At 54.5% G+C, this 22,624-nt stretch overlaps 9 protein-coding genes across 9 annotated transcripts; 2 read left to right on the top strand and 7 right to left on the bottom strand.

The window, feature by feature from the left end:
* Positions 1 to 541: 541 nt before the first annotated feature.
* PG997_002710 (uncharacterized protein) lies at positions 542 to 2,860 on the top strand (the record flags this gene model as incomplete). Its single annotated transcript, XM_066807025.1, has 5 exons — positions 542 to 555; positions 609 to 843; positions 1,284 to 1,792; positions 1,848 to 1,872; positions 1,937 to 2,860. The coding sequence occupies 5 exons, from the start codon at positions 542 to 544 to the stop codon at positions 2,858 to 2,860; spliced, it is 1,707 nt and encodes a 568-aa protein (XP_066670643.1).
* A 2,030-nt stretch (positions 2,861 to 4,890) lies between these two features.
* Positions 4,891 to 6,060, bottom strand: PG997_002709 (uncharacterized protein; the record flags this gene model as incomplete). Its single annotated transcript, XM_066807024.1, has 1 exon — positions 4,891 to 6,060. One exon carries the CDS (start codon positions 6,058 to 6,060, stop codon positions 4,891 to 4,893), a length of 1,170 nt encoding a protein of 389 aa, XP_066670642.1.
* Positions 6,061 to 7,018: 958 nt separating this feature from the next.
* On the bottom strand, positions 7,019 to 8,404 carry PG997_002708 (uncharacterized protein; the record flags this gene model as incomplete). The annotated part of the gene is made up of 1 exon (XM_066807023.1): positions 7,019 to 8,404. One exon carries the CDS (start codon positions 8,402 to 8,404, stop codon positions 7,019 to 7,021), a length of 1,386 nt encoding a protein of 461 aa, XP_066670641.1.
* Positions 8,405 to 9,221: 817 nt separating this feature from the next.
* On the bottom strand, positions 9,222 to 9,917 carry PG997_002707 (uncharacterized protein; the record flags this gene model as incomplete). Its single annotated transcript, XM_066807022.1, has 1 exon — positions 9,222 to 9,917. The coding sequence occupies one exon, from the start codon at positions 9,915 to 9,917 to the stop codon at positions 9,222 to 9,224; it is 696 nt and encodes a 231-aa protein (XP_066670640.1).
* An 883-nt stretch (positions 9,918 to 10,800) lies between these two features.
* Positions 10,801 to 11,438, bottom strand: PG997_002706 (uncharacterized protein; the record flags this gene model as incomplete). Its single annotated transcript, XM_066807021.1, has 2 exons — positions 10,801 to 10,922; positions 11,120 to 11,438. The coding sequence occupies 2 exons, from the start codon at positions 11,436 to 11,438 to the stop codon at positions 10,801 to 10,803; spliced, it is 441 nt and encodes a 146-aa protein (XP_066670639.1).
* A 1,785-nt stretch (positions 11,439 to 13,223) lies between these two features.
* PG997_002705 (uncharacterized protein) lies at positions 13,224 to 14,878 on the bottom strand (the record flags this gene model as incomplete). Its single annotated transcript, XM_066807020.1, has 2 exons — positions 13,224 to 14,027; positions 14,063 to 14,878. The coding sequence occupies 2 exons, from the start codon at positions 14,876 to 14,878 to the stop codon at positions 13,224 to 13,226; spliced, it is 1,620 nt and encodes a 539-aa protein (XP_066670638.1).
* A 972-nt stretch (positions 14,879 to 15,850) lies between these two features.
* PG997_002704 (Cerato-ulmin hydrophobin family) lies at positions 15,851 to 16,514 on the bottom strand (the record flags this gene model as incomplete). The annotated part of the gene is made up of 3 exons (XM_066807019.1): positions 15,851 to 15,898; positions 15,984 to 16,069; positions 16,277 to 16,514. 3 exons carry the CDS (start codon positions 16,512 to 16,514, stop codon positions 15,851 to 15,853), a joined length of 372 nt encoding a protein of 123 aa, XP_066670637.1.
* Positions 16,515 to 19,808: 3,294 nt separating this feature from the next.
* On the top strand, positions 19,809 to 20,733 carry PG997_002703 (uncharacterized protein; the record flags this gene model as incomplete). The annotated part of the gene is made up of 3 exons (XM_066807018.1): positions 19,809 to 20,039; positions 20,075 to 20,235; positions 20,313 to 20,733. The coding sequence occupies 3 exons, from the start codon at positions 19,809 to 19,811 to the stop codon at positions 20,731 to 20,733; spliced, it is 813 nt and encodes a 270-aa protein (XP_066670636.1).
* Positions 20,734 to 20,940: 207 nt separating this feature from the next.
* PG997_002702 (uncharacterized protein) lies at positions 20,941 to 22,316 on the bottom strand (the record flags this gene model as incomplete). The annotated part of the gene is made up of 3 exons (XM_066807017.1): positions 20,941 to 21,267; positions 21,308 to 21,412; positions 21,435 to 22,316. 3 exons carry the CDS (start codon positions 22,314 to 22,316, stop codon positions 20,941 to 20,943), a joined length of 1,314 nt encoding a protein of 437 aa, XP_066670635.1.
* Between the last annotated feature and the right edge of the window lie 308 nt (positions 22,317 to 22,624).

Genomic DNA, 22,624 nt, shown 5'->3' with positions numbered 1-22,624 from the left:
CACGGTGTCACCCAACTGGCTGACAGTCGTCTGGATCGTTGATAAGCGGCTATCGACACGGGAGATAGGAGAGTGGAGTGAAGCGACTTCGGATCGGGTGGCTAGCATATCGGCGGAAACATCGCGAGACACGATTTCGATATTTGCCAGCTTCTCGAGTGTGGATTGGCTCACGTCGCTGTTTCAACATTCATCAGAGGAGTAAGTCAATCCGGCGAAAGGATGTTAGCTTACACGTCTAGCGCTTGGAGCGCTGTACCAAGCAGTTCATTTGCTTGGGACAACCGGGAGTCAAGTTGTTGAAGCTTGGAACGGTCAAAGGCATATCGCAGCTTTTTGCTACGAAAACGGGACCCCGAAGACACAGCCTGCCGGCAATAGGCAGACAGAGCCTGGCGTGATGTCGCTCCATTTACCCCTCCTCAGAGCCTGGTCAAATTGCTTGACGCAAACCGACGATTTTCTTTTCCCTTGAGAATTAATTTACACACATTTTGATCTTTGAGAATACACTTCTAGATACCCGCCCTGACGATTCGCGATGGCGGACCCGTTGTCTGTGGCAGGTCTAGCTGCCGGCCTTGTGTCGCTGAGTCTACAAGTTACAGTGCCCTCAAGTGCCGAGCAGAGGAGCTCGAGTCAGCTCGAAAGCGCAACGAATCGCTTCGCAAGCTGATCATCGTCATCGAAGCTACCGTGGTCAAGACTCAATCGCAACATCAAGCACCGTCTCAACTTGTCACCGACTCCATCAAGCAGTGCGAAGCCGAGATCCAATCTCTCGAAGATTGCGTCGCTGAACTTGCGGGATGCGATCGGGGCACCTGGCGGTCCAAATTACAGGTCAAAGCCACCTCGTCAGGCTCTCGCCGACACAGCCCAGTTACACATCAATGCCCTTAGATTAGGGGTTTTTCGCAAAGTCAGCCACGTGTGTTTCACCACTGGGACGTGAACGAATGGATTTATCTACTGCAGGCTGTGCTGAAAGCACCCCCATTCTCATCATTATGCCTTGCGAAAAGAAAAAGTAAAAACGAGAAAGCCCTATCGACTTCGCCTCATACCAACAGGCCAGCAGAGACAAAGAATCCAAAGTTTGCTGGATCAGATATGTACCAATTTGATATGTGGGATGATTGACTCCAGGTGTCCGGTCACGCCGCTCTCTGCAGACAGTGACCCCAACTAGAAGTACTACCCAACTCTCAAGCCGCCCTACGTCAAATCGAACGCGCATGTGTATCCAAAACCAAGGTCGGAACTGACTTCTTGCCAAGTAGTGCACGTTGGTGTACCAATCCCGATGGGAGCGCTCCGAGTCTGGAACACGACCACGAACTGATATCGCGGCAAACCCCTCCTGCGCGCAAAATAGTAAGGTACAGCTGGAAGTCCAGCTCGGCAATGCTGTGGATCTCCAATTGCTGCGCTGTCTCGGCGCGTACGTCGGCCCCGCCCACACAGAACTCCTACACCCTAAGGCCATGCTCGTCTTTCGTGACATTTACAGCGACGCTGCCGTCGCCGATCCCGCCCCAGTAGGTCCCAGTGTAGCGCGCCACCACCTCGACCGCCGCCATGACTTGAAGATGCCCCCGCGCCTCACTGACCACGTCTTCGTGGACGTTGAGGTCGAGCGGCTGCGAGCGATGATTGCCGTCGTTTTCGATTGGGCTGCCACTCCTGCCGCCGCCGCACAATGCTCGAGGACGGCCAAGTCGGGCACGAGGCCAAAGGATAAGATAAACCCGAAATCTTCCACGGCGCTGGGCGCTAAGAGAGACCGATAGTACCTGGCGCCTAGTGTACAAATCACCAATTCGCCAGATTATATATTCCTTCAGCCTATTCCAACAGCTGTTGGCCAATGTCAGACAGCAATTCTTGCTGATATCGAGTATCCAGAACCACCCGTGCTCTAAGGTGATCTCAGCGTGCACCAAGGCACGACCAGCTAAAGCGCAGATGCGACCCCATCCCTACTCGGTGGCCGCCGAGGTTAGAACCACCTCCCTCCCATCTCGTTTTCTTTCGCATTCTTAGGATTCGCCGAAACGATCCGCCGTCCAGGCACGGTATCCGTAAACGCTCCCTCAAACGTGCCGTTGATCGACCGCCTGCCCATCCCGGCGAAGCTATCGTAATCGTCGTCCTCATTATAGGTACCGGAGATGGCCGCCCACTCCCTGTCGGCGTCCGGCCGCCGCGCGGGCCCCAGGTCGCTCCAGCGCGAGACCGTGAGGGCCAGCCGGAAGCGCCCGGGCCCGTTGGCGGCCGCGACGCTCCGGTCCTCGGCCGTCTTGAGCTCGAACAGGTACTCGGTGGGGCAGCGCGGGCAGCGGCGGATGGGCTTGCAGTGGCCGCAGGTGGGGATGAGGCCGGCCGGCTTCCGGGGCACAGGCGCCGCGACGAGCCGGGTTTTGAGGTTGAGGTCCAGCTTGTTAGCACTGGAGTCCTCGACGGGGATGTGGTCCAGGGCGCACTTGGGCACCGACGTCAGCTCCCCGGCCTTCCAGTGGCTGCACACACTGAAGTAGGGCGTGTAGTCCTCCCGGCTGAAGAGCAGGTTGCGCTTCGCGGCGTCCGGCAGGCCGCCCTCGACGAAGACCTGCGACGTGACGCGCATGAGGACGTGGCCCTGGTCGGTGATGTGGTATGCGGTGCTGTGCGCCCAGTTGGGAAACGACGACTCTTTCCACCGTCGCCCGAGGGATTGGTGCGGGATGCCGTACTCGGGTCCCAGGGCCCAGTGCCGCTTCGCGAGCTGCACGAACGCGAAAGGGAGCGTTCGCCCCTCGGTGATGCGTATTCGCGGCGGCGGGATCATGTGGTTTTTTCGATTGGGGCATTCGAATAACGGGTTCAGGACATTCTGAGGCTTCAGGCTCTCGAAGCCCGGCTGGATCCGCAGATGCCACTGGGCGCAGGGGAAGCAGAACAGGTGCCGGGGCAGCTTTCTGTCCATGGCGAGCAGGAAGTCGAGACGGTCGGAATGGTTCGACGGGTCCCGGAGCAGCTGGCACGGCAAAGAGCCCAATCGCGACGACATGGTGCGGCATGTAGAAGAGAGTCTGGCCACGTCTAGCGCTGACAGATACCCGGCCACGCGCAGCCATAGTTCGGGAGACAGAGAAGCCAGCATGGCAGTGCCGTCAGGTTTGGACGGGTCGTACTCCAGGGAGTCCCTGTGGTGGTACGCCTCGTCGATTGCGTCGAGGTCCTCGCTATACGTGAGAGCGTGCATCATCTCGGTCAGATCCTTCCGCTCTCCGGTGTCCTTGTCCAGCAGGTGGCGAGGTTGCGTTGGCGCCCGCTGGGCCTTGGCTAGTTGAAAGTGCTGGGGGCTCGCTGGTTGCAGTCTGCTGACCGAGTCCATGCTGCTGCGCCGGGTCGAGATGCTGGCTGAGTCCAGCTTGTCCGGGTCGGGGCTGGCAAACGCAATCGTCGACTTCCTCTTGGTGAGCTTCCGCCGTGTGCCCGGTTCTTTGCTTGATCGCAGCCCCAACAAGGCCCGAAGGCCGCCCTTCTTTGGCACGGTGTCGGCCATGGCGAAAGGATGGACTCGAGCGTGTCGCTGATGCGTTAGAATGCGCCCCCTAAGGGTGCGACGCTCCAGGCCTTCTGCAGGCGGTCCGCGTGGGGATCCACTACGGCGCTGGAAGGTAGAGCTGAAGGCCTAGCTGGACCAAGAAACGGATGCAGGGCTTGGCTGAGGCTTGGCAACTGTGGGGTGAATGACTCTGACGTTCAGGGGCGCAACACGATGATAAAGAGGGAGAATGGCGACGAGTCCGACGAAGAAAAGTTCGCTCAGGATGCTTGACCGAGGAAGCGTGAAGACGGTCGTTCAACGTGGAGTGACTAGTGCCACCCTTAGTCATGCTCGCACGTCCCATTCTCCGCCTCATCCGAGATTGCGGTCGCCGTCGGCCCGGGACAGGTTCCCCATGGTTCTTCCTGCGGAGACGCGATGCGGTTGCGGATGCGCGTCTTTGGATCCCGCTTGTGCCGTGGAGGGACATCTGGAGGTCTGCTTTTCCCGCTGGGGCTGAGAAAATGTCGGATCCCGTATCGATAAGCCCATCTCAGCATCCCCGCCGTCTCTGTCGTCCATTATCACCCAGTTCATCCCGTGAGAAAAAAATCATTGCATAATGCAGGTTGGAGATAGCACCCAGACAGGTTGGAATACACACCCCAGGCGGACTCTAATAGAAGCCTACAGCTGGGGATGAGAATCAGTAAACCCATTGCTCGAATCTGCCAATGGGGGCAAGCGGGGCACAGCGGCTGAGCTAGCTGCTTGGTCCCCCGGTAGGGTGGCAGATAATTAATCTGGCGACCGGGACTCGCTGATGGAGCCATCTTTTGATCTGTCTCTTGAGCATCGCGAGTTAGTTCTCAAGTCCTCTCGCACGGGGCGTAAAATGAAGTAGTTATCTTACCCTTGGCGTACATCATTTCGGCGAGCCGGTGGTGGACGCAGGTGTTGATTGTTCAGACGCAAGCGTCGGTCGCAACCCCACGCCCGACCTTCAACAGCGACATGTTTGGCAGGTCTTCAACAGAGTACACCCCAGACCATGGCTTCGATCGATGCGCTTGGCGCCGTACGGTGTTTTTCCTGAGGTATATGGACGAGCTGGTCGATGATGCTGTGAGACTGCGGAGTGTCGGGTGTCGAATTCGGCGCCATAGGCAGAAAGGTGCACCTTGATAAATCGAATTGGATCTTCGCCCCTGCATCGACAAACACGGGGTCGTCCGGCTAAACCACACACACGCTCTCTCTCTCTCTTTTCTGTTTCCTTTTTTTCTTTTTTTTTTTTTTTCTTCTTTTTTTTGAATTCTTGTCCTTTGGTTTTCTTTAACGTAATCCCATTCCCGTCAATCCCTCACCAACCGCAACATCATTCCCACCGCGACCAAAATATCCTTCATCCATCCAGCCCACCCCCTCATAGCCTCAATCCGGTTCAGCATCCTCAAAATCCTCCCATTCGCCACCTCCACCAACTCGTAGTCGTGCGCATACACCTCCCACGACGAAGTGACGAACCCCCACGCATTCCGCATCGCCTCCTGCTGCTCCGGGTCCTCGGGACGGCCCTGCAGCAGCTCCGTCACCTCGTACCTCTGCTCGTCGTCGTCCCGGACCCGCACCTTGGGCCCGACCACGAGCGCGCGCCCGACGATGCTCGTGTCGGCCATGAAGCGTGTCGCCGCCTCCACCGCGGCGTCGACGGTGCCCACGGCGGCGCCCGCGAGCGCGATCCGCGCGATGGGTGGGACGATGCCCGTCGCGATGATGTAGGGGCACAGCATGTTGACGCGCACCCCGGACTGCCACCCGGCCATCCCGCGCAGGGACCGGAACAGACCCATGACGGCGTGCTTGCTCATCGTGTACTGTGTCGACTGCGCCACGGGCCAGAGCGAGGCGACAGAGCCTACTAGCAGTAGGTGTCGGTCGCGCTCAGGTCCGTCGGGCGTACGGGGCTTGCCCAAGTCGTGGGCGGTGCTGCCCGGGTTGCGCGAGAGCCAGTACATGGCTAGGTGCGCCGTGTAAGCAGCACCCACAAGATTGACATCCAGACATTTCATATCGGGCTTGCTAGGACCAGGGCTGCTGTTGTCGTCGTTCCTGGACCCTTTCTTCTCCTGGGCCCTGCAGAACGCAAAGTCCGTATCCGAGATCCCCGCGTTCGCGACAACGGCATCAAGCCCACCATGGGGGCTCAGCGCCACCGCGTCGCGGAAGAAGGCGACCTGCGACTCCCAAGACGTGACGTCGCAGTGCCGGTAGTGCTGGTGCGGCGTCGCGCCCGCCAAGGTGCGCAGCTCGGCGGCCAGGGCTTCGCCGGCTTTGTCGTTCACGTCGCCCACGATGACGTGGGCGCCGTGGGTGGCCCAGTGGCGCGCGAAGCTCGCGCCGAAGCCCGAGGCTCCGCCGGTAATGAGGATGGTGCGGCCGCGGACGTCGTTTGATTTGACGACACAGGTGAGTTGGATCGGCTGGGATTGGCGGATGAGGGGGACGACGTTTTCTCGTGGCATTGTAGTTGCTGCGGTGGTAATGGAAGTGTCGCCAATCGGGTTGAATGCAATCTGTTCGTTGGCAAATCAAAAGAAAAAAAAAAAGAGAAGTGCCGCGTTCGTAAGTACGCGATGCACGAGAGAAATTACTGTGTTCGATGGTGATTATTTATCTTGCCATGAGATACGAAGTTTCCTTTGATGAAGATTTCTGAAGGCTTCTGTCGCCTATTGGGATTCTGAGTTTCCCCTTGAATCTCAAACTCCATGGACCGTTTCGGTAGTGAAGTTTTGGCCCGTCCGATGTACAAGGTTTACGTCAATTGGCCTTAGTGCTACCTTTGAGGTACATATACGAGATTTAGAGGACGAACTGGCAGAAGTAAAACCCACCACCAGACGCGGGGTATGATAGTTTCTGGGTGATACCCTAGCATTAATAGCCGCTTGAGGTTGGGCTTCTCGTATTCGTGCTACGATTCACTTAGGAGGATTGCAGAGACTGGGGAATATTCATTCAGGGGTTCATGATTCGTTTACACTATCTACCGACCTCTCTCATACAACAAGCCAACCCCCTAGATCGTTTCTTTCGGCCCTGCTTTTCAAGGGGTGAACTGCTAGCTGCCAAATCATCGCACGTTTCCTGACCAACATACCATGGATCAAGGTTGAAGGTACAAGGCCATGGCATTTGTAATCTGTCGTAACCCTTATCCGGTCTTTGGAGCCACCATGTCGATTGCGTCTGTATGAAGTACAGTCTGGTCCACAAAATCATCGCAAACAAGGGTGATAGCGTGAAGTAAGTACTCCGTAATACACTCCTAACCTTATCCTAACTTCCGTGTTCGCATCGCAATCCTTCACGCCATGGACACGTTGCAGATACAAGTATCCTCGATGAAACAGCAACACAACCTCAAAGCAAAGAATACTGAATGAATGACACTCTGTCGCGAAGGTCGGGAACTGTTCCCTAACTCTGTCCAGAGACTTCAGCGGTGCCGGTTTCCATCACGGCACAATTGCCGTTGACAACGAAGAGTGCGGGGCCGCTTATCCATGCCGTCTCGCTTTCTCTCAAGGCTACTGTTCTGGACCCGGGTATGTTCAGAGAGCTGTCGCCATTGGCAGCAGTGCTGCCGCGGCTCGAGACTTCACTGATGCCGCCCTGCACCTCGGGTCTTGCAACTCGTGAGACAAAGACTGATGGCTGGAACGGCGACATTGTAATTCTAAGCTCGGAGACACGGTCACTCAGCGATTGTGACAACGGGGTGGAGGGATTGGCGACAGTTGTCACCGGCTCAGATACCCTTTCAAGCAGGGATGGGCGAAGTATGATTTTCTTCGGTCTATATGGGCCGGGGCGGCGAAGTATGAATCTCCTCGGTCTATTTGGGCCGGGGCGAAGTAAGAATTTCCTCGGTCTATATGAGCCGGGACGATGATTGACCTTCTTCGTGGTATCTGGGATGGTATGTGGGGTGGTATCTGGGGTGGGACGATACAATTCCGAAAGAATGCTCTTGTCACCACTCGACAGCACCGTGGTGAGCGGCACGTACTTGCTTGATTTCCTTGCGTCCCCTTTGTTGACTTTGTAGTGCATAATGGATTCTTTGTCGTAGGGTGTCAGTATCTTCGGGTAATCGCGCGAAAGTTGCTCATAGTTACGGTCGATGTATTCCTGGGTCCTTCCTGACGCCTTCAGTTTTCTCGTGTTCCATTGGAAATCGCAATCTGGATGCTGGTGCTCGTGCTTCAGGCCTAGCGCGTGGCCAAACTCGTGCAAGACAATGTGTTGTACCCAGGCAGATGTGGATTGGTTCATGTTGATCTGCATGGTGGGTTGATCTTGTGGTATATCCCTATTATCAGTGCCGACATAGCTATTATTTTGGCCCGTGTAGAAGGTAATGCGGATATCAGAGGTGCTTGTATCCTCCCATCTGAGAAATACAAATCTGAGATGCATGGGGATCGTATTGTATTGCTCTGTGACCAGCTTCTTGACAAGTCTTTTGTACTCAGGGGTACCGTCGAGGAACCGCACTTTGAGCTCTCGCGTCTCGGCAGGCCAGATCTGATCATCCTTCCCAGAAACACCGGCTTGTATGTCTAGTACCACAGTCCTTTTTAAGCTGTCCTTCTTGGAATCCTTTCCTGTTTGTCGGCGGGTCCCCACGGTTTTGCCTTTTGATCGTTCGGGGACCCAAGTTGGATCCTCATCGCTGTCATCATATGGCGAGTCAGAAGACCATTCGGACGAGGACGAAGACGTTGATGGTACTGAACGCGTAGAATTGTGCGCACCCGGGTGATAGGGCACGTCACTGCCATGTATGCCTCCTCGCGGCATTTTGCTATCTGTAGTAACCAAAAGCTGAATGTTTGTAAGTAGTGGAAGGGTTGTAAGACAGCCTTGGTATGTTATGAAATTCAAGAGGAAATAACATGATATATAAGCCCTAGAGAACTTCGTTTCAGCTGCGTTTGTATGCTCCATTTACCATACTCTCGGTTAACCCTGACTATTCTAAAGTGCTCCTCTTGTTACTCCAAAGACTTCTCTGGACATCAGAAGAAAGCGTGGACCAACGGGATCATTGTGCAGTAAATGTGTTGTTGGAACCTACTTCTCCAGTCTTGCACACCTGGTGGAACGTAGCATGCTAGGTAACTGACCAATGTCTCAGGTGGCTCCAATCATAACAAAGAAGACATGTCGGTCTCCATCCTTCATGTCTCCACTGGTCTAGATCTTGTTATAGAGAACGGGGAAGAAAATGATAAACTGTTTGCAAAGTTTACATTTTAAGGGCTGGGCTCAGAGGTTCCCGAAGCACTCTTTCCTGAGCAACCAATTATTAGATAGCACATGGTGCAAGGCACAACGTTTTTTATAGATATACTTTGGGCGATGGACCAATACTAGATGGGAGCCATACCAGTTGTGTATGGACATACCTCGTCGATTGATAAGCCCCTGACATCGCAACCTTTGCGCACCAATGCGACATTCATAGCTGGGTCAAAGTTCAAGTTCAGCTCCTTGCATTCTATCACCCCGAATACCTAGGATCCGTGGCCCACCGCTTCCAGCCTTTTCTGGCTGAGCTAATTCCAGATTGTTCGGTAGATTGCTTTTTGTACTTCGAGCGTAGAACTCCGCAACTTCATCGCCCCTCGAATTCATCCTTGGAACTCCAGTCATCCGCATTCCAATTTGTTTCAGAGTTCCAATCCTCATACCGCGTCAGATCTATTATGTTCTGGTCTGATACCAGCATATCGGGAAATTTCCTTCGTAGTGATGGCATCACCACGGCAAAAGAAACCCTCGTATACCGCTCAAAGAAGTTGAGAACACCAAGATGACCGCGTGCATGCCAGAACGCTCCGTCATAATCAGTCAGCGCTCTGCATGCACTCCGCCCGCCACATTCCATGAGAAACAGTACCATATCCAGTCTACCCATGGTCGCCGCCCAGTCGAGGGCCGTCATCCGCAGGGGCTCGCCACACAAGCTTGTGCACTCGGTATTGATCAGGGCATTATGGCTGAGGAGTAGGCTGGCAACTGCTATGTATCCCTTGGACGCAGCAATCTGTAGAGGCGTCCTACCTGGGGTTGTTGTAGCTGGTTCCACCTTGGCCCCTTTCTCGAGCAGCAGTCGAATGAACGAATCCGGTGCGTTGTTGGCACAGGCGGCCCAGAGAGCGCTTTGTTTGCGATATATTCCCGCGTTGACATCGACTCCCCTCTCGATGAGCCATTCGGCGGGCCTCGGCTCGCCCAGAGCTATAGAGTAAACCACCAGATTCGAATATTCGTTGCCTAGTTCCCCAAAGCCGGAGCTGGCCTGCACCATCTCTTTGAATCTGGATATGGGAGCTCTGTGCACTAGCAATAAAGAGAGTAGACGCTGCGGATTGGACGGAACTTGTGCACCCAGGCCGCGAAGATCTTGAAATATTCGCAGCGACTGTTTCTGTTCCACACGCCATTCGGAAATGGACGATGAGCCCATAGACGGGTCGAGATTTGCAGTGCTTCGAAGTGCTGCCTCCAGGTATGGCACGTTCACGTGGTCCAAGGCATGCCCTGTATCATGATCGAGTAAGAGCCTCACGATAGTATATCGACCTATCGACCTTGCCAGGAGCGCATCATAGAGCATGCTGGGCCTCGGTTCCATGCCGGAAGAAGTCAAGGCTTTGACCGCCGCGAGACTACAGCTGAACCTGATCGCCTCTCTTAGTGTATCAGAGGGGAATAGCCGCGTCAAAATGGCATTGTATAGGAGAGGGCTGATTGGGTGAACAGCCTCTAGTCTACCTAAGGCCCTCATAGTGAGATGGAGAGTGTCAATGTCGATGTTCAGAGGGGCAGCCATTTTGTCAGCTGTTGTTTGTAGCAGTAACGTGATAGTGCTCCAAAGATTAGCTGCACTGTGGTTTGTTATCGGTTCGGTAGTAGCCACTGCAAGGTGCAGCGCAAGAGGCCGCAGACGTTCCAGGTCGACACCATACTCAATGAGGATAGCAACGAGTTCGTGATTGCGAAGTCCAGCAGCCCTGGGTAAAGCACCCAGGCATGTGTCGTTATCAATGACTTCGTACACTGGGAGCAGGGATGTATTTGGATCAACACCAAAGTCAAGGAGCGTTCTCACGATCCCGATATCCCTCATACCGATCGCTTCGGAAAGTGTCATCTGCAATGCAAAGTCTTGTTCTGCTGGTGAGATACGGTCAAAAAGCATCCGCATTTGTTCTTCCAGGAGTTCGGGGCCTTGCATCGCGGCGCTGTATATCGACCAAACCACCAAAGCTATCCGAAGCCACGTGCTGCGCTCCTCCGAACTTGCTTGTGGCTGATGGAGGCCGGATAGGTATTGCATTCGCTTCCATGTGAAACGGGGAAGGGGTTTCGTTGACCAGTCTGAAACGAGTGGACGTATTGTTGGAACCCATAAGAAGTCCGGATCTCCGCTCGCGCCTGCTTCCAACAGCCAAAGTACGGTGTTCACTTGCAGATAGTCTTGGATGAAGAAATGGCGACCAAACTCACCCTCCAAGTCTGCATTGTTGGTACCCAGCCGCTTTCGTGCTTCGACCCAGACCCTGATCATCCATGATTCTTCAGACTCTGAGAACCCCTTAATCCCTCTGTGTAGGGAGGCTTTCATCTCCCCAGTGTAGTGGCCCTTTAGGAGAGTGGTTGTGATGTAAACATCCAAAGCCCGCTCGGCCCTAGGATTCGCCTCCCCCACCAGGGCCAAGTTGAAGAAGTCGGTGTCGAATTCGTATCGGAACCACTCGCCTCCTCTCACTGCGAGTCCCGCCTCGATGAGAGTCAGATACTGCTCGGGAATCTGCGTCGGGCCCATCATCAGGTCCCACCAGAGAGCTGCCACTGCCGGGTTCTCTTGACGGAAGAAGTCTTTGAGTAGTGAAGCGTCGGCAGATCTACCGATCCATTCCAGCAGACTGTATGTGCTATGTGCGTGATTTGTATCTTCAAACCCGTTGGACAAGTTGAAGCAAGCAGTCTCTAGGATTCCGATTGAATCGTTCTTTCCCAAAACTCGGGGATGCGGATATGATTGATGCAGGTGCGAAGTCTCCTCCTGAAAAGGTCCATGGGAGTTTTGGGTCGCCGTATAACAGAGACGATACACAGTCTCTAATGGGACATGAAGGGTTTCCTCCACTAGATACTTGTATAAGCACAGACTGGCAATACGAGCTTATAAAAAACCTTACCGTATTTTCGCAGATGATGTATGAGCTGCTTTGAAGGTAGTGTCGATTGTATCTCAACATATGCATCCTCAACCTTGTAGTCCAAGACATGGTCGATAAAGTTCATCACGTATCCAAAGTCTGACTGGATCCGGCCCGAAGTCGGATCAGAGCTTTTATTCATGAGCAGGCTTGAACCTATCTTTGCCATGCTTAGATTCGGTACAGCACACTGATCCTTGCTCAAGGCTGGTTTCAAGTGAGGTATTGGCATGCTCAAGCTTGGTTGCCCTGATCCTGATACGACGATTCTCACAAAACCAGGCAGCTGGTCTTGGCTACCTAGGTACTGAGGTATTAGCAGTTGTGAGCATCAAGTGCGATCACGTTGACATACTGATCCGGAGATAACCCCTTAGAGACTCTTTTCTCGCCCGTTGGACTTTTCTCGTGACAAGACTTTGTTTAATCTTCATACCACATAGCAGAACTGTGCATGTCCGTCCATGTTGCATTTGGTTCGTTAATTCCCGGTCGACGAGAAGCCACTGTTTGTAACTGAGATTCTTGCGATACTGAAAGTAGTCCCGTAAGACTACTTCATATATGCAAGGCCTGGGTAAGGGTTAGAGACGCCTGCTGTAACTGATTAGCTGTGTGGAATGCTTACTCCACTTTAGGAAACCCATGGTGGCTTTCCATTTCCCTTATCACCTGTTTCAGGGACTTTCCCTCGACCAGATACAATCTCCGAAGCGTCTCTTTATGGTTATCCCAACCACTGAAATCTCTCGCATCGTTGGCACATCGAACAAGACCACCGGTCGCCATTCGGATGTCCCACGAAGCAATAACTGGGGCGATGAGACAGTGGCTGTTTATTAGAGCAACGCGAATAAAGCAAATAAAAAGGAGCCTGGGTAAAAGCGATGGGGGTTTGTTATTCAAGCGAAAGATTGTCTGATTTCGCCAGATATGTCTCTATAAGGGATGGTCCCGGTCGTCTTGACAGATGCGACTTTAGTAATTATCTGAGCCGAGCATTGCCTGCCGCTTCATCCCAGTAGCCAGCCTAGGAATGGCGGTGAACGTGCAACTCTGATGGTGTTCCCCCTTCTCAGAAGGGTGTACTGTCAAATATCTCTGATTGGCATTCGGTAATCACACCGAGTTTGGTACTACCACTGGCTGTAATGCTCTTCCTACTTCGTCTTGCAGCCTGCAGTTAGAGTATGACACTCAGGATCCGCCTATCAAGATACATTATATTGAACCTGCTATTGACCAATTAAGCAACCAAATGTTGTTACATCTCAAACTTACATGCAGCACGGTCCTTTCAATGCACCGTAAAGCCTTCTCGGTCCAGAACAGCTAGCGTCGGCGCCCATGTGCGTGCACGCACACAAGCCAGAGGCAGAGGTCATTGTCTATTCAACCCAGCGCCCAAACTGCCTTGTCGGCAATTTCATCTCGAACATATGGTCAATATGCATCATGCTCCGCCCCTTCAACTCCGGCACGCATAGCCACGTTGCGGCCAAGGCGAACGCGCACAGCCCCGTGTACACGAACGCCGTCTTGGCCCCCAAATTCCCCGCGTCCGAGTTGTAGATGTACGGCAGCACAATGGCCATGACGGCGGACAACAAATGTTCCATGACGCCGCCGAGGCCTTGCGTGGGCGACCGCAGCAGCAACGCGCTGGTCTCGCCTGCGATGGCGTAGCTCGCTGGCCAGACGCCCACCCCGCACACCAGGATGACGCTGAGCATGAGCGCCACGGCCAGCCAGGCCGTGGTCTCCGACGGCCAGAACCCGGAGATGGCAAATGCGGTCCACAATACCAAGGCCGCACTGAGGGATAGTAGGGATATTCGCCGCCACCGGAAGCGCGAGACGACCCAGATGCCCAGGCCGTTGGAGATGATGCCCGCCACGACACCGCCGATCATTATTAACAGAGCCGTGCTCGAGGATAGGCCGAGGAGCTTTAAGAAGTAGCTCGCGCTGGAGAGCAGGTCCAGGCCGAACAGAGTCGGCATGACGTGCGCCAGGATGACGATCAGGGTCCGTCTCAAGTTCGTGCCTCGAAAGCAAGCCCGATAGGATGCCTGAGCCGCCATGGCACGCTCCTCCTCGATGACGACGCGGATACTCTCCAGCGTCCCCTGAGGGTCCACCTTCGGCACATAGAGCGCCTTCGCCGACTTCAGTGCCCGCTTCTCGAACCCCTGCGGATCAGGTAAGCCGGACTCTCGGGCATGACGCAAGCCAGGACGAAGGGTGCAATCGAGAGCGCCCACTGTGATCCGAACGCTCCGAGGTACCCCGTTTGGCCCTCGACGCCGCTGACTACATAGACGACGATGGAGCCGATGAGCTGGCCCAGCAGCGTGACGGACGGGAAGAGCGCCATGGCGGGCCCGCGCAGGCACGTCGGCGCGTTCTCGGACACGTACGTGATGGCCGTGGTCTTGATCATGCCGACCGAGAGGCCCTGCACCGTGAGGCCGACCGTCAGCATGGCGCGGCAGTCAATCTGCCTCGGCGGAAGGTGCGAGAAGAAGATGATGGCGACGGCGGCGGCGGAGACGACGCTGCCCAACATGAGGTTGATGCGTCGGCCGACGCGGTCTTGGAGCCAGCCGCCTAGCGCGGAGCCGGTGATGGAGCCGACGGGCGGGAGGCCGAGCCAGAGGGAGAGCCAGGTCGAGGGGATGATGAGGGCGCCTTCGTAGAGGTCGCCGTAGTCGCGTAGGAAGGAGTCAACGGAGACGATGGAGCCTACGACGACGAGGTCGTAGCCCCAGCCGATGATGGCTACGGACATGGCGAGGCAGTACCCGGTTACCTTGGAGAAGCGGCGGATGGCGGGGATCAGGGGTAGATGCTCATCGACGGCGGCGGTCTCACCAGGGCCCTTGGAGGGGGTCATATCTAGCGGTGCCATCGAGTCGGGCTTCGGGGTGTTGTCGGTCGTTTGTAGTGTGACTGAGGATATCTCGCCCTGCTCTGGTCCCAGACTCGACGTACTATTAGGGGACTGAATACTTTCCGTAAAAAAGGTATACTGCTTAGACATGGCGAACTTCAGAGTAGCCAGAATACTAAACTTAATAATGAATGAGACTGAGGCAGTCCATTGTCAACAAATAAGCTACATATCAACCCCCAACTCAATCGATACTGGTAATATATAAATGGAAACCAGCCTGCATTTCCAGATCACGGACATTACAAACGGTCACCAAAACTCCGACGGACGGACTTTACTTCTGTAGCTTTGCAGCAGTCCATCACTTGGCTACTTCGCTTTCCTCCTTTGAGCTAAGCAGTCATCGCAGGGGGCATAAGGACAATATTGAGACTGATTGGCCTAGCACTGCACAAGCGAACACGAAACGGCGTATAGGGGCTCCATTGATCGACCATTTTCTTGCTCTAAAATGTGAGTAGCCACGTCCGGGTGTGGCAGTGCCCCCTTGTTTATCTTCGGGCGCGGGAGTTGAGAGGCGCCAAGGGATGATGCATGCATGCCGGCCGGAAAACCACGTCAGCAATAAGTGCCGCGTCAGCAATGAGGCCAGCACTTGGCTGCATTCAGTAAAAGGGCGTACGTCGTGCCAAGAATGGCACATAAGAGCGTTCCAAATTAAGAAGTGTCCAACCTTACGGAGTTATCTTCATCGTGGCCTTCTACGGCTGCATTCTGTTGTCGATTAATGGCCATTATATCAGATCAAGCTTCGATTAAACCTCATGTTGATTTGGGCTGGCCCTACGTAAGATCCTGATAGTATACATCGGGGTCCAAATCCCTGTTCTTCTCAAACACATCACGTACTTGATGATGGCTTCAAACACGGGACGAGCAAAGTGATGTTAATGAGCGACAGTATGGACCATTGGTTGGTAATGTGTATACAGCTTCAGAAAGCACAATTTCTGATAACCTTTTCCCAATATCCCCCTTCGTCTCTCGCAAGCGTGTTCGCGTATACCCCCACGTCATGTTTCAACGTCGTGGCACCAAGTAAGGAGCACTCCACGTTATCTATCCAGTGACACCAATGGGGGTGTTGCAGACGAGGGCTTGCCCGAGCTGACGTCGTGAAAGAACACGTATTGTTAGCTTGTGTGTTGACTTTCTTGATTAAGTTGCAAGTGAAGACAGGGCTTATACTTACAACCGGGAGAGTGCAGCACTTGGCTTGCTGGCCAGATCCGGCGCAGATCTCCTGGAAGCTCTCAGCGCTCTTGGGTAGCTCAGACACTGGTGGGAAAAGACTCGTTAGTAAATGCCTGCATTATGATTTGTATTTGTCTGGCCCGAAATGGTAGCGGACGCCGATAAATCCTCTATTATGGATTGGACTTATGTATAGGGGATTTGTGAAGATCAACTTAGACATTGGGAAAAGGGGAAAGGGGAAAGGGGAAAGGGGAAAGGGGAACAAATGAGAACAAAGACCAGACATACCATTGGCGCAGTTCAGGCCAGCAACTCCGCCCACATCGGTGGCGCAGCACTGCGGGACACTGTAAAGGAGGACGTCGCGGCAAGCGTCGTAGACGCCGCCAGGGGGAGTACCACCGCCAGGGCAGTCACCGTGGTCTCCACCGCCGCCGCCGCCACCGCCACCACCACCGGTGCGTCGGAGAACGGGGTTGGCAAAGGCAGTAGCCGCCAAGGCAAGAAGGATTGCGGTGAACTGCATCCTGATCGTGGTTGACAGGGGGTACTGGGGAGTGGGCTTAAGATATGAGGGAAGCCAATAAGGAAGGAAGCGAAGGTTGTCCGATCTCTGGTCCTTGAAGTCTGATGCGATGATGAGGGAACTTCAAGTCAAGCTGGATGGCGAGAACAGCTCCTACTTATAGACGTCTGGCCCTTGATCCCGGAAGTCAGACAAAATCTCTTTCTGGCTAGTTTTGGCCACGACGACGTCTTCTTCTCCATGGTGGTATGATAATCCTCAGCCTCTGTCACCCAGGCCAATACACCTATTGGTGACATTTCTCGATTACATGCTCAGATCGATGAATTTGTATGTGATCGACGATCTCAGGCCTATACAGGGGCATAAATCTTGATTTTATAGACTATATTCGCCGGCTAATACCCCAGTCTACAATATAAGCTGACTGATTTGGGCAAGAGATCGACACACACCTCTTGTGCCATGCATTTTATAGTAAAGACAGATGCCGCTGCGCCCAGCATTTCATTTTACCGCCAGCCACATCGACCCATCCGACGATGAAGCCAGAGACTTCCGCCATGTCTCTTCCGCACAGGCGCTCAATCAGGCCGGCTTTTGCCCAGAGATCAAGGCGGCAGGTGCTGCTGTGGAACATCGCCTCGTAATGTGCATGGACATATGCAGCCTCTGAGGTCGACTAAGCCACCTCCTGTGAACCATGAGTGAGCGTCGGAGAGTGCGATGCTTGTCCATGATGCTCCACGGCATCTTAAGCCCGGTCGATGATCATTAGATTGTGATTTGAGAACCGGCTATTACCTGGCGGGTCAGGGGTAGCTGGTTCGCCAATGTGTTGCGATTTCAAGCCGCCGTGTTGTGATTCGAGTGCTGGATGTGTGCCTAGTCGGGAGGTAGGTGAGTCTGGATACTTGCAGCTTGAAGCCTGCATTGAGCCGGCCCAGGTTTGTGCATTGTCCTTTTGGGATTCGGCCCCGAGGACCGCGTTGTTGCCGTTTTGCGTTCATCTGCAAGCCACAGTAGTTATTCACCTTGGACTGCGTGTTTTCAGATAGCTGATTCGGTGTCTCCGTCCGGGGGAAGGGTCCAGACATAACAGCTAGTATAATTTACTCGGAAGCTGCATGGCAGCAGGTCGCACAACATGCCGTGGCACGGGCTTTAATCTGCTAACAGAAGCAGCTGCAGTGCAAAATTGTCGAAGTGGAGGGTGACATTATCCGATAGAAACGAGATGCTGGATCAAGTACTATTCGGTTAATGAGAAATGCGCTCGCTGCAGGCACCGTGAACCCGTTTCCGCCAATAGTTCTTTCGTTCTGGACCGTACCCCTCCTCAGTACCTGTGCCGTCCACAGCGGCTATTGAGATATTATTGAGACCACTCAGGCAGATCAAGCCTTGACACATCGGAATCGCTGCTCACCAATCAAATGTTTTGTTCAATATCACCGGGATCAGGAAGACTTTGACTATTTACCTTCAGGGGTGAAGACTGGCCCAAACTCCTAGCGAGCCCCTCGTGAGGCAGGATTGGAGAATATGCAGGCAATATACACTGCAGAACAGTTTGCCAGCAGTTCAAAAAAACGGTCGACAGGGGTACAAGCTCGAGTTATACTCCGGTCCGCCGATGCGGACAAGGCTCTCAATGCGTGTGGGGCAGAAAAACAAATACCACGGTAGATCTGTCACGTCTTCGAACATAACGACCCAGATTAGCATCTCGCTTGGTGGCTGTCAGGGGTTCCCCAGAGCGCGGCAAGCGGCCCAGTCTCCGCCAAGAAATCTAGGTTGCAATCCAGGCCTCCAAATGGCTCCAAACGGGATAGGTCAAGGTACGGGCCCAAAGTGCCGTTGGAGATGGCATCTCGGTCTTCAGCTCGTTTTCTATTCCCAGCCTACCGATTTAGCCGAGTTTGGCGAGAGCGTTGGCTTATTCTCCATGACGTCAGGCCACAGAAGCTGCGGATATTGTATCGTTCGATTCAATCGAACAGTTATGGTACCGTTGAACAGCCTGTTGTCGGACAGCAGGTGCCAAGAGAAGTGACCGGGGGTAATTACGAGGGCTAATGTCATTCGTTGTTGCGTCAAAGTCATTTACGGTGTCAGAATATGGAGCCCTACAGCTTGACTACCTGCTAGCCACAACATAGAGACCATTAGGGTGGCGCATCCAGAATGGGAAAATCAACAAGGATGTGTCTGTTGCCCTACGGCGGAATGCGGTAGGGCATGCCCAATTGATTTTCTCTGGCTTTCGAGTTGCGCAACAGCCGGCTCCAGGATCGTGCAGAGAACACCACACCTCTCGGTCCCGTCAGCTGGTGCAAGCTGCTGCACTGCAGCCGGGGCTGAGAAACCTTTCGATGAATCATATTACACAAGCAGTGTAGTCGGTGCGATAAGGCGCCCATCCTTGCCGAAGCGAACTCCTGGGACATATCACATGTTCATTGGTCTGGTACGTTCTACAATTAGATCAGTATAGTCCCCTGTACAGGCTTGGGAGATGACGACCACTTTGTACCAAACGGGAAGCCTGCCATAATGATTACGGCGGATGCCTCGTTTCTGCGTTGATGGACTACTACTGCCTTTGCTAGTTCCCAAGGGCAATATTACTGGTGAATCATACCAGATGTGGTTTACAGCTAAATTCTACCTATGTATCCTACGGTTTAAGTCCTTGTTGGTTAATACTGGCCATAAAAGACCAAATGAGGATGCTGAGGCACTTTTAATGATATCGACTTTGGTGATCCAATGACAGAAGATACTATTGGATTGGGGAGATTTGTTGAGTGAAGATGTGACAGGACTAACTTCGTGTTCGTCCTGTATATTGGCATCAGAAATCATGATGTCCTACAGGATAGAAGCTCGGTAACTAAGGAATATTCGGGATATCTACATTTATTACGAATCCAATGTCTCTAAAAACCAATGAAGGAGGATACAACCACCATTCAAAACTTTGCTTTTCAGTAGAACAATCCCTTTAATATCAGACTTAACTTAAACTCGAAAACGGGTATTTATAGATGCTCGGTGGGATCTCGGACATGTCTACTCTGATGGGGTTAGCCGAGTGGATTCATGTGGATTGTGCCGCCTGCTGCCTAGTGATTGACAGGGAGCAGTGGATATCAGTAAATGTAGGTTGTATAAATAGCTTGTACATCTTACCACGCCACTTGCTTTGCGTGTGGTGATATCTATATTCACTTCCTCTTGTGGCCTTTCTATCTTCGCGCTGCCTCTTTTTGGTATATCCTCAGGACCGCTATGACGGCCCCTGTAAAATCCTGTGTCCAGGACCCGATACCGCCACTGGCTTCTTACGAGGACCTTAAGAAGGAAGAGTGGTATATCAATGTGAACAGGGAGATTCGCCGTCTCCAATGGTCCCTCGACGGCCCCCTGGACAAGGCCGTCCAGGTGATGCGCCACGCAGCCTATGACCCCGACGACCCGCCCCTGAACCCTTCTACTGCCCCCGAACAGACGACGACAAGAGTGGCTCCAAATCAACTTGGCATGCCATATCGGAGCTCTCGCTGTTCGAACCCAAGGTGTCGTCGGTGACGATAGATGTCCATTGTCTCGCCGAATGGGCTGACGTCTGGTCGGACATGCACCTCGAATGCGACTGCCTATCGTTTGAAGACGACCCGAGCGATGTTGATGAGGAAGACGATCATTCCGAGACACGGTCTACTTATCCCTGCGGCGCGACGGACCCGGCTAGCAGATATAGCGTGCTGATGATCTATGCGTCGTCGACAGCAGAGGGGGCCGCGGCGGCTACGTCACGATCCGCGACTTCGTGACGGCCGCGCACCTGTGGCTGCTGGGCCTGCGGGCGCTGATTCTGCGGGCCCCGCGGGGAGATCAGCTCTTCAATTTAGATCTGTTATATGAAGATCCCGAGCCCGAGCCCGCTCTGCAGGCCGACACCAAGCTGATGGTGCTGGTGGATGGCAGTCTGCACAGCGTCGGCATCGACGTGCTGCCGGAATCGGAATGGCTTATCGATAGCAGGACGAACCCGTTCCCGGAACAACCTTGCCCGCCGTTGCCGAGGAGATATACGCCGCCGCCGCCGCCTGACATGACGCCTGTGGGTGGGATCGATCCCTCGGTGGAACGCTGGAATAAGGAACGGCCGCCGCCGAGACTGTTGGATGCGCAGGTTTGGCCGGGTGTATAATTCAAGTTGGAATGTGAAGTAATCGTATTCTAGATAACATTTCCTCTACAAATATATGAAAAATAGTGCAATGGATATCGTACAGGCGGTCGCATGAAGAAAACATTCGCTTGCTAATAACAATCACCAAAATGAACTGGACATATTCCCCACGCCGCATGATCTGACCAAATGCTTTCCACCACTGTGTGCCGCTTCCAAGCACGTCTACCTGTCGTAACCGTGGTGGCCCAGGTGTCGCGGACTGCTCTCGCCAGAATGCTCCCCGCCAGCAGCCGGCGCGTATCCCGCATAACCACCGCCCCCGCGCCCCGCCGGCATGGCCGTGAGGGGCGCGCCCTCCTCGTAGATACCCCGGCGGCGTTGGGTGTTGCTGCGCATCTTCATCCCGAAACGGAGCCCCGCGACGAACTCGGACGGGTTGAAGATGCCGGCCCAGGCCCAGACGCCGAGGGGTCCGCCCTGGTAGCGCGTGCCGACGGGATTGATACCGTTGGCGGCGTAGCCCGTCTCGGCCACGTCGGCAGCAAGGGGCTTGTGGAGGAGAGGCGCGCTCGAGGTAGTACGGGCTGACGCTGTAGGCGTGGTGGAAGAAAACGGAGAAGGGGACGCAGAGCAAGGACAGGATCAGGACGGGAATGCCGATGTACTCGTCGGACCAGGACAAAGTGTCGGTGGGCTGGAGGGGGGCTGTTGTGGACGACGGAGGACCGCAGGATCCAGTAGACGATCTGGATCAGGCCCGTCACCGCGACGAGCAGCTTGAAGGCGAGCAGCTTGGCCAGGGGGCGGTGGTGCGCGAGCTCCTTCTTGAGGGCCGAGTACATGCGCAGCGCGGCCAGGACGGCCATGGTCAGGCTGACGTTGTGCGCGATGTCGAGCCAGAGGTGCGCGAAGTGCGGGCTGCTGCTCACGAGGCAGTAGACGCGCGCGCCCTCGGTGATGTCGGTGAAGACGGAGATGCCGAACTGGATGACGGGGTACTGGAAGATGCACCACCACAGACTGCGGTACCATTCCAAACCGTTGGGCTCCTGATTCTTACCGTCCTTGTTGCCGCGCCGCCTCCCGCGGCACAGGCTGGCCTTGCTGGCGGGCACTTTGAAGACAGCGAAGAAGGCGTCGCGCTGCTCGTCCGAGGGCGAGATGTACTGGCACATCAGCAGGAAGAAGTTGGCGAGCGCGATGGCCTGGAAGAAGTCGAGCCAGGGGCTGAGGTAGGCGTAGCTGTTGGGGAACGCGGCCTCGAGGAACAGGCCGATGGCGAAGATGGGCAGGTAGCAGCAGATGCGCAGGATGTTGAGCTGCTCGTTGGGGCGGCTCAGGTGCGTCGCGTGCCGGAACATGAGGACGAAGATGGTGACGGTCGTGAAGGCGGCGCACCCCGCAGTGACGTACAGGTTGAGCCAGTAGAACGTCTTGCCGCCGGCCAGCGCGGCCGTCTCGGTCTCGACTAGGGGCCGCGGCATGGCGCAAATTTGGCCGTTGGAGGCCGTGTAGTTGAAGGGTTCGGGCTTCTTGTCATCTCGGGGGTCGTGGTGTATTAAGCGACCGACGAGTTGGTGTAAGTGAGTCGGGTCCATGATGTGTGTGTTTGTGTGTGTTTGGCGGATTCGTTGCCAATGCGTATTAGTCGCAGATGTGCTTCTGTGAAAAGACTTGAGCTCAGTCAGCGCCAAGGAGTGCGAATAGCGCCTATTACTTATACCGCTGCTGGACGGTCGGTCCCTTGTGAGGGCGATGGCCTTGTGGCACAGCCATTGCAGGGTCCTTTTTGTCAAGCTGAGTGAGCTGGAGGAGGGGGCCATGAGTCAAGGAACTGCGCAGTGGCCCTCTAAGTTCTCGACCACTCAGCTTCCGCGGCGCGAACTCTAGGAGGGGAGGCTTTGCG

This window comes from Apiospora hydei (genome assembly GCF_038363865.1).
Source record: "Apiospora hydei strain CBS 114990 chromosome Unknown utg000004l_segment0_segment0, whole genome shotgun sequence".
Taxonomy (NCBI): Eukaryota; Fungi; Ascomycota; class Sordariomycetes; order Amphisphaeriales; family Apiosporaceae; genus Apiospora; species Apiospora hydei.
The sequence above is the reverse complement of the archived record's forward strand: the minus strand, read 5'-3'. Positions and strand labels throughout refer to the sequence as shown.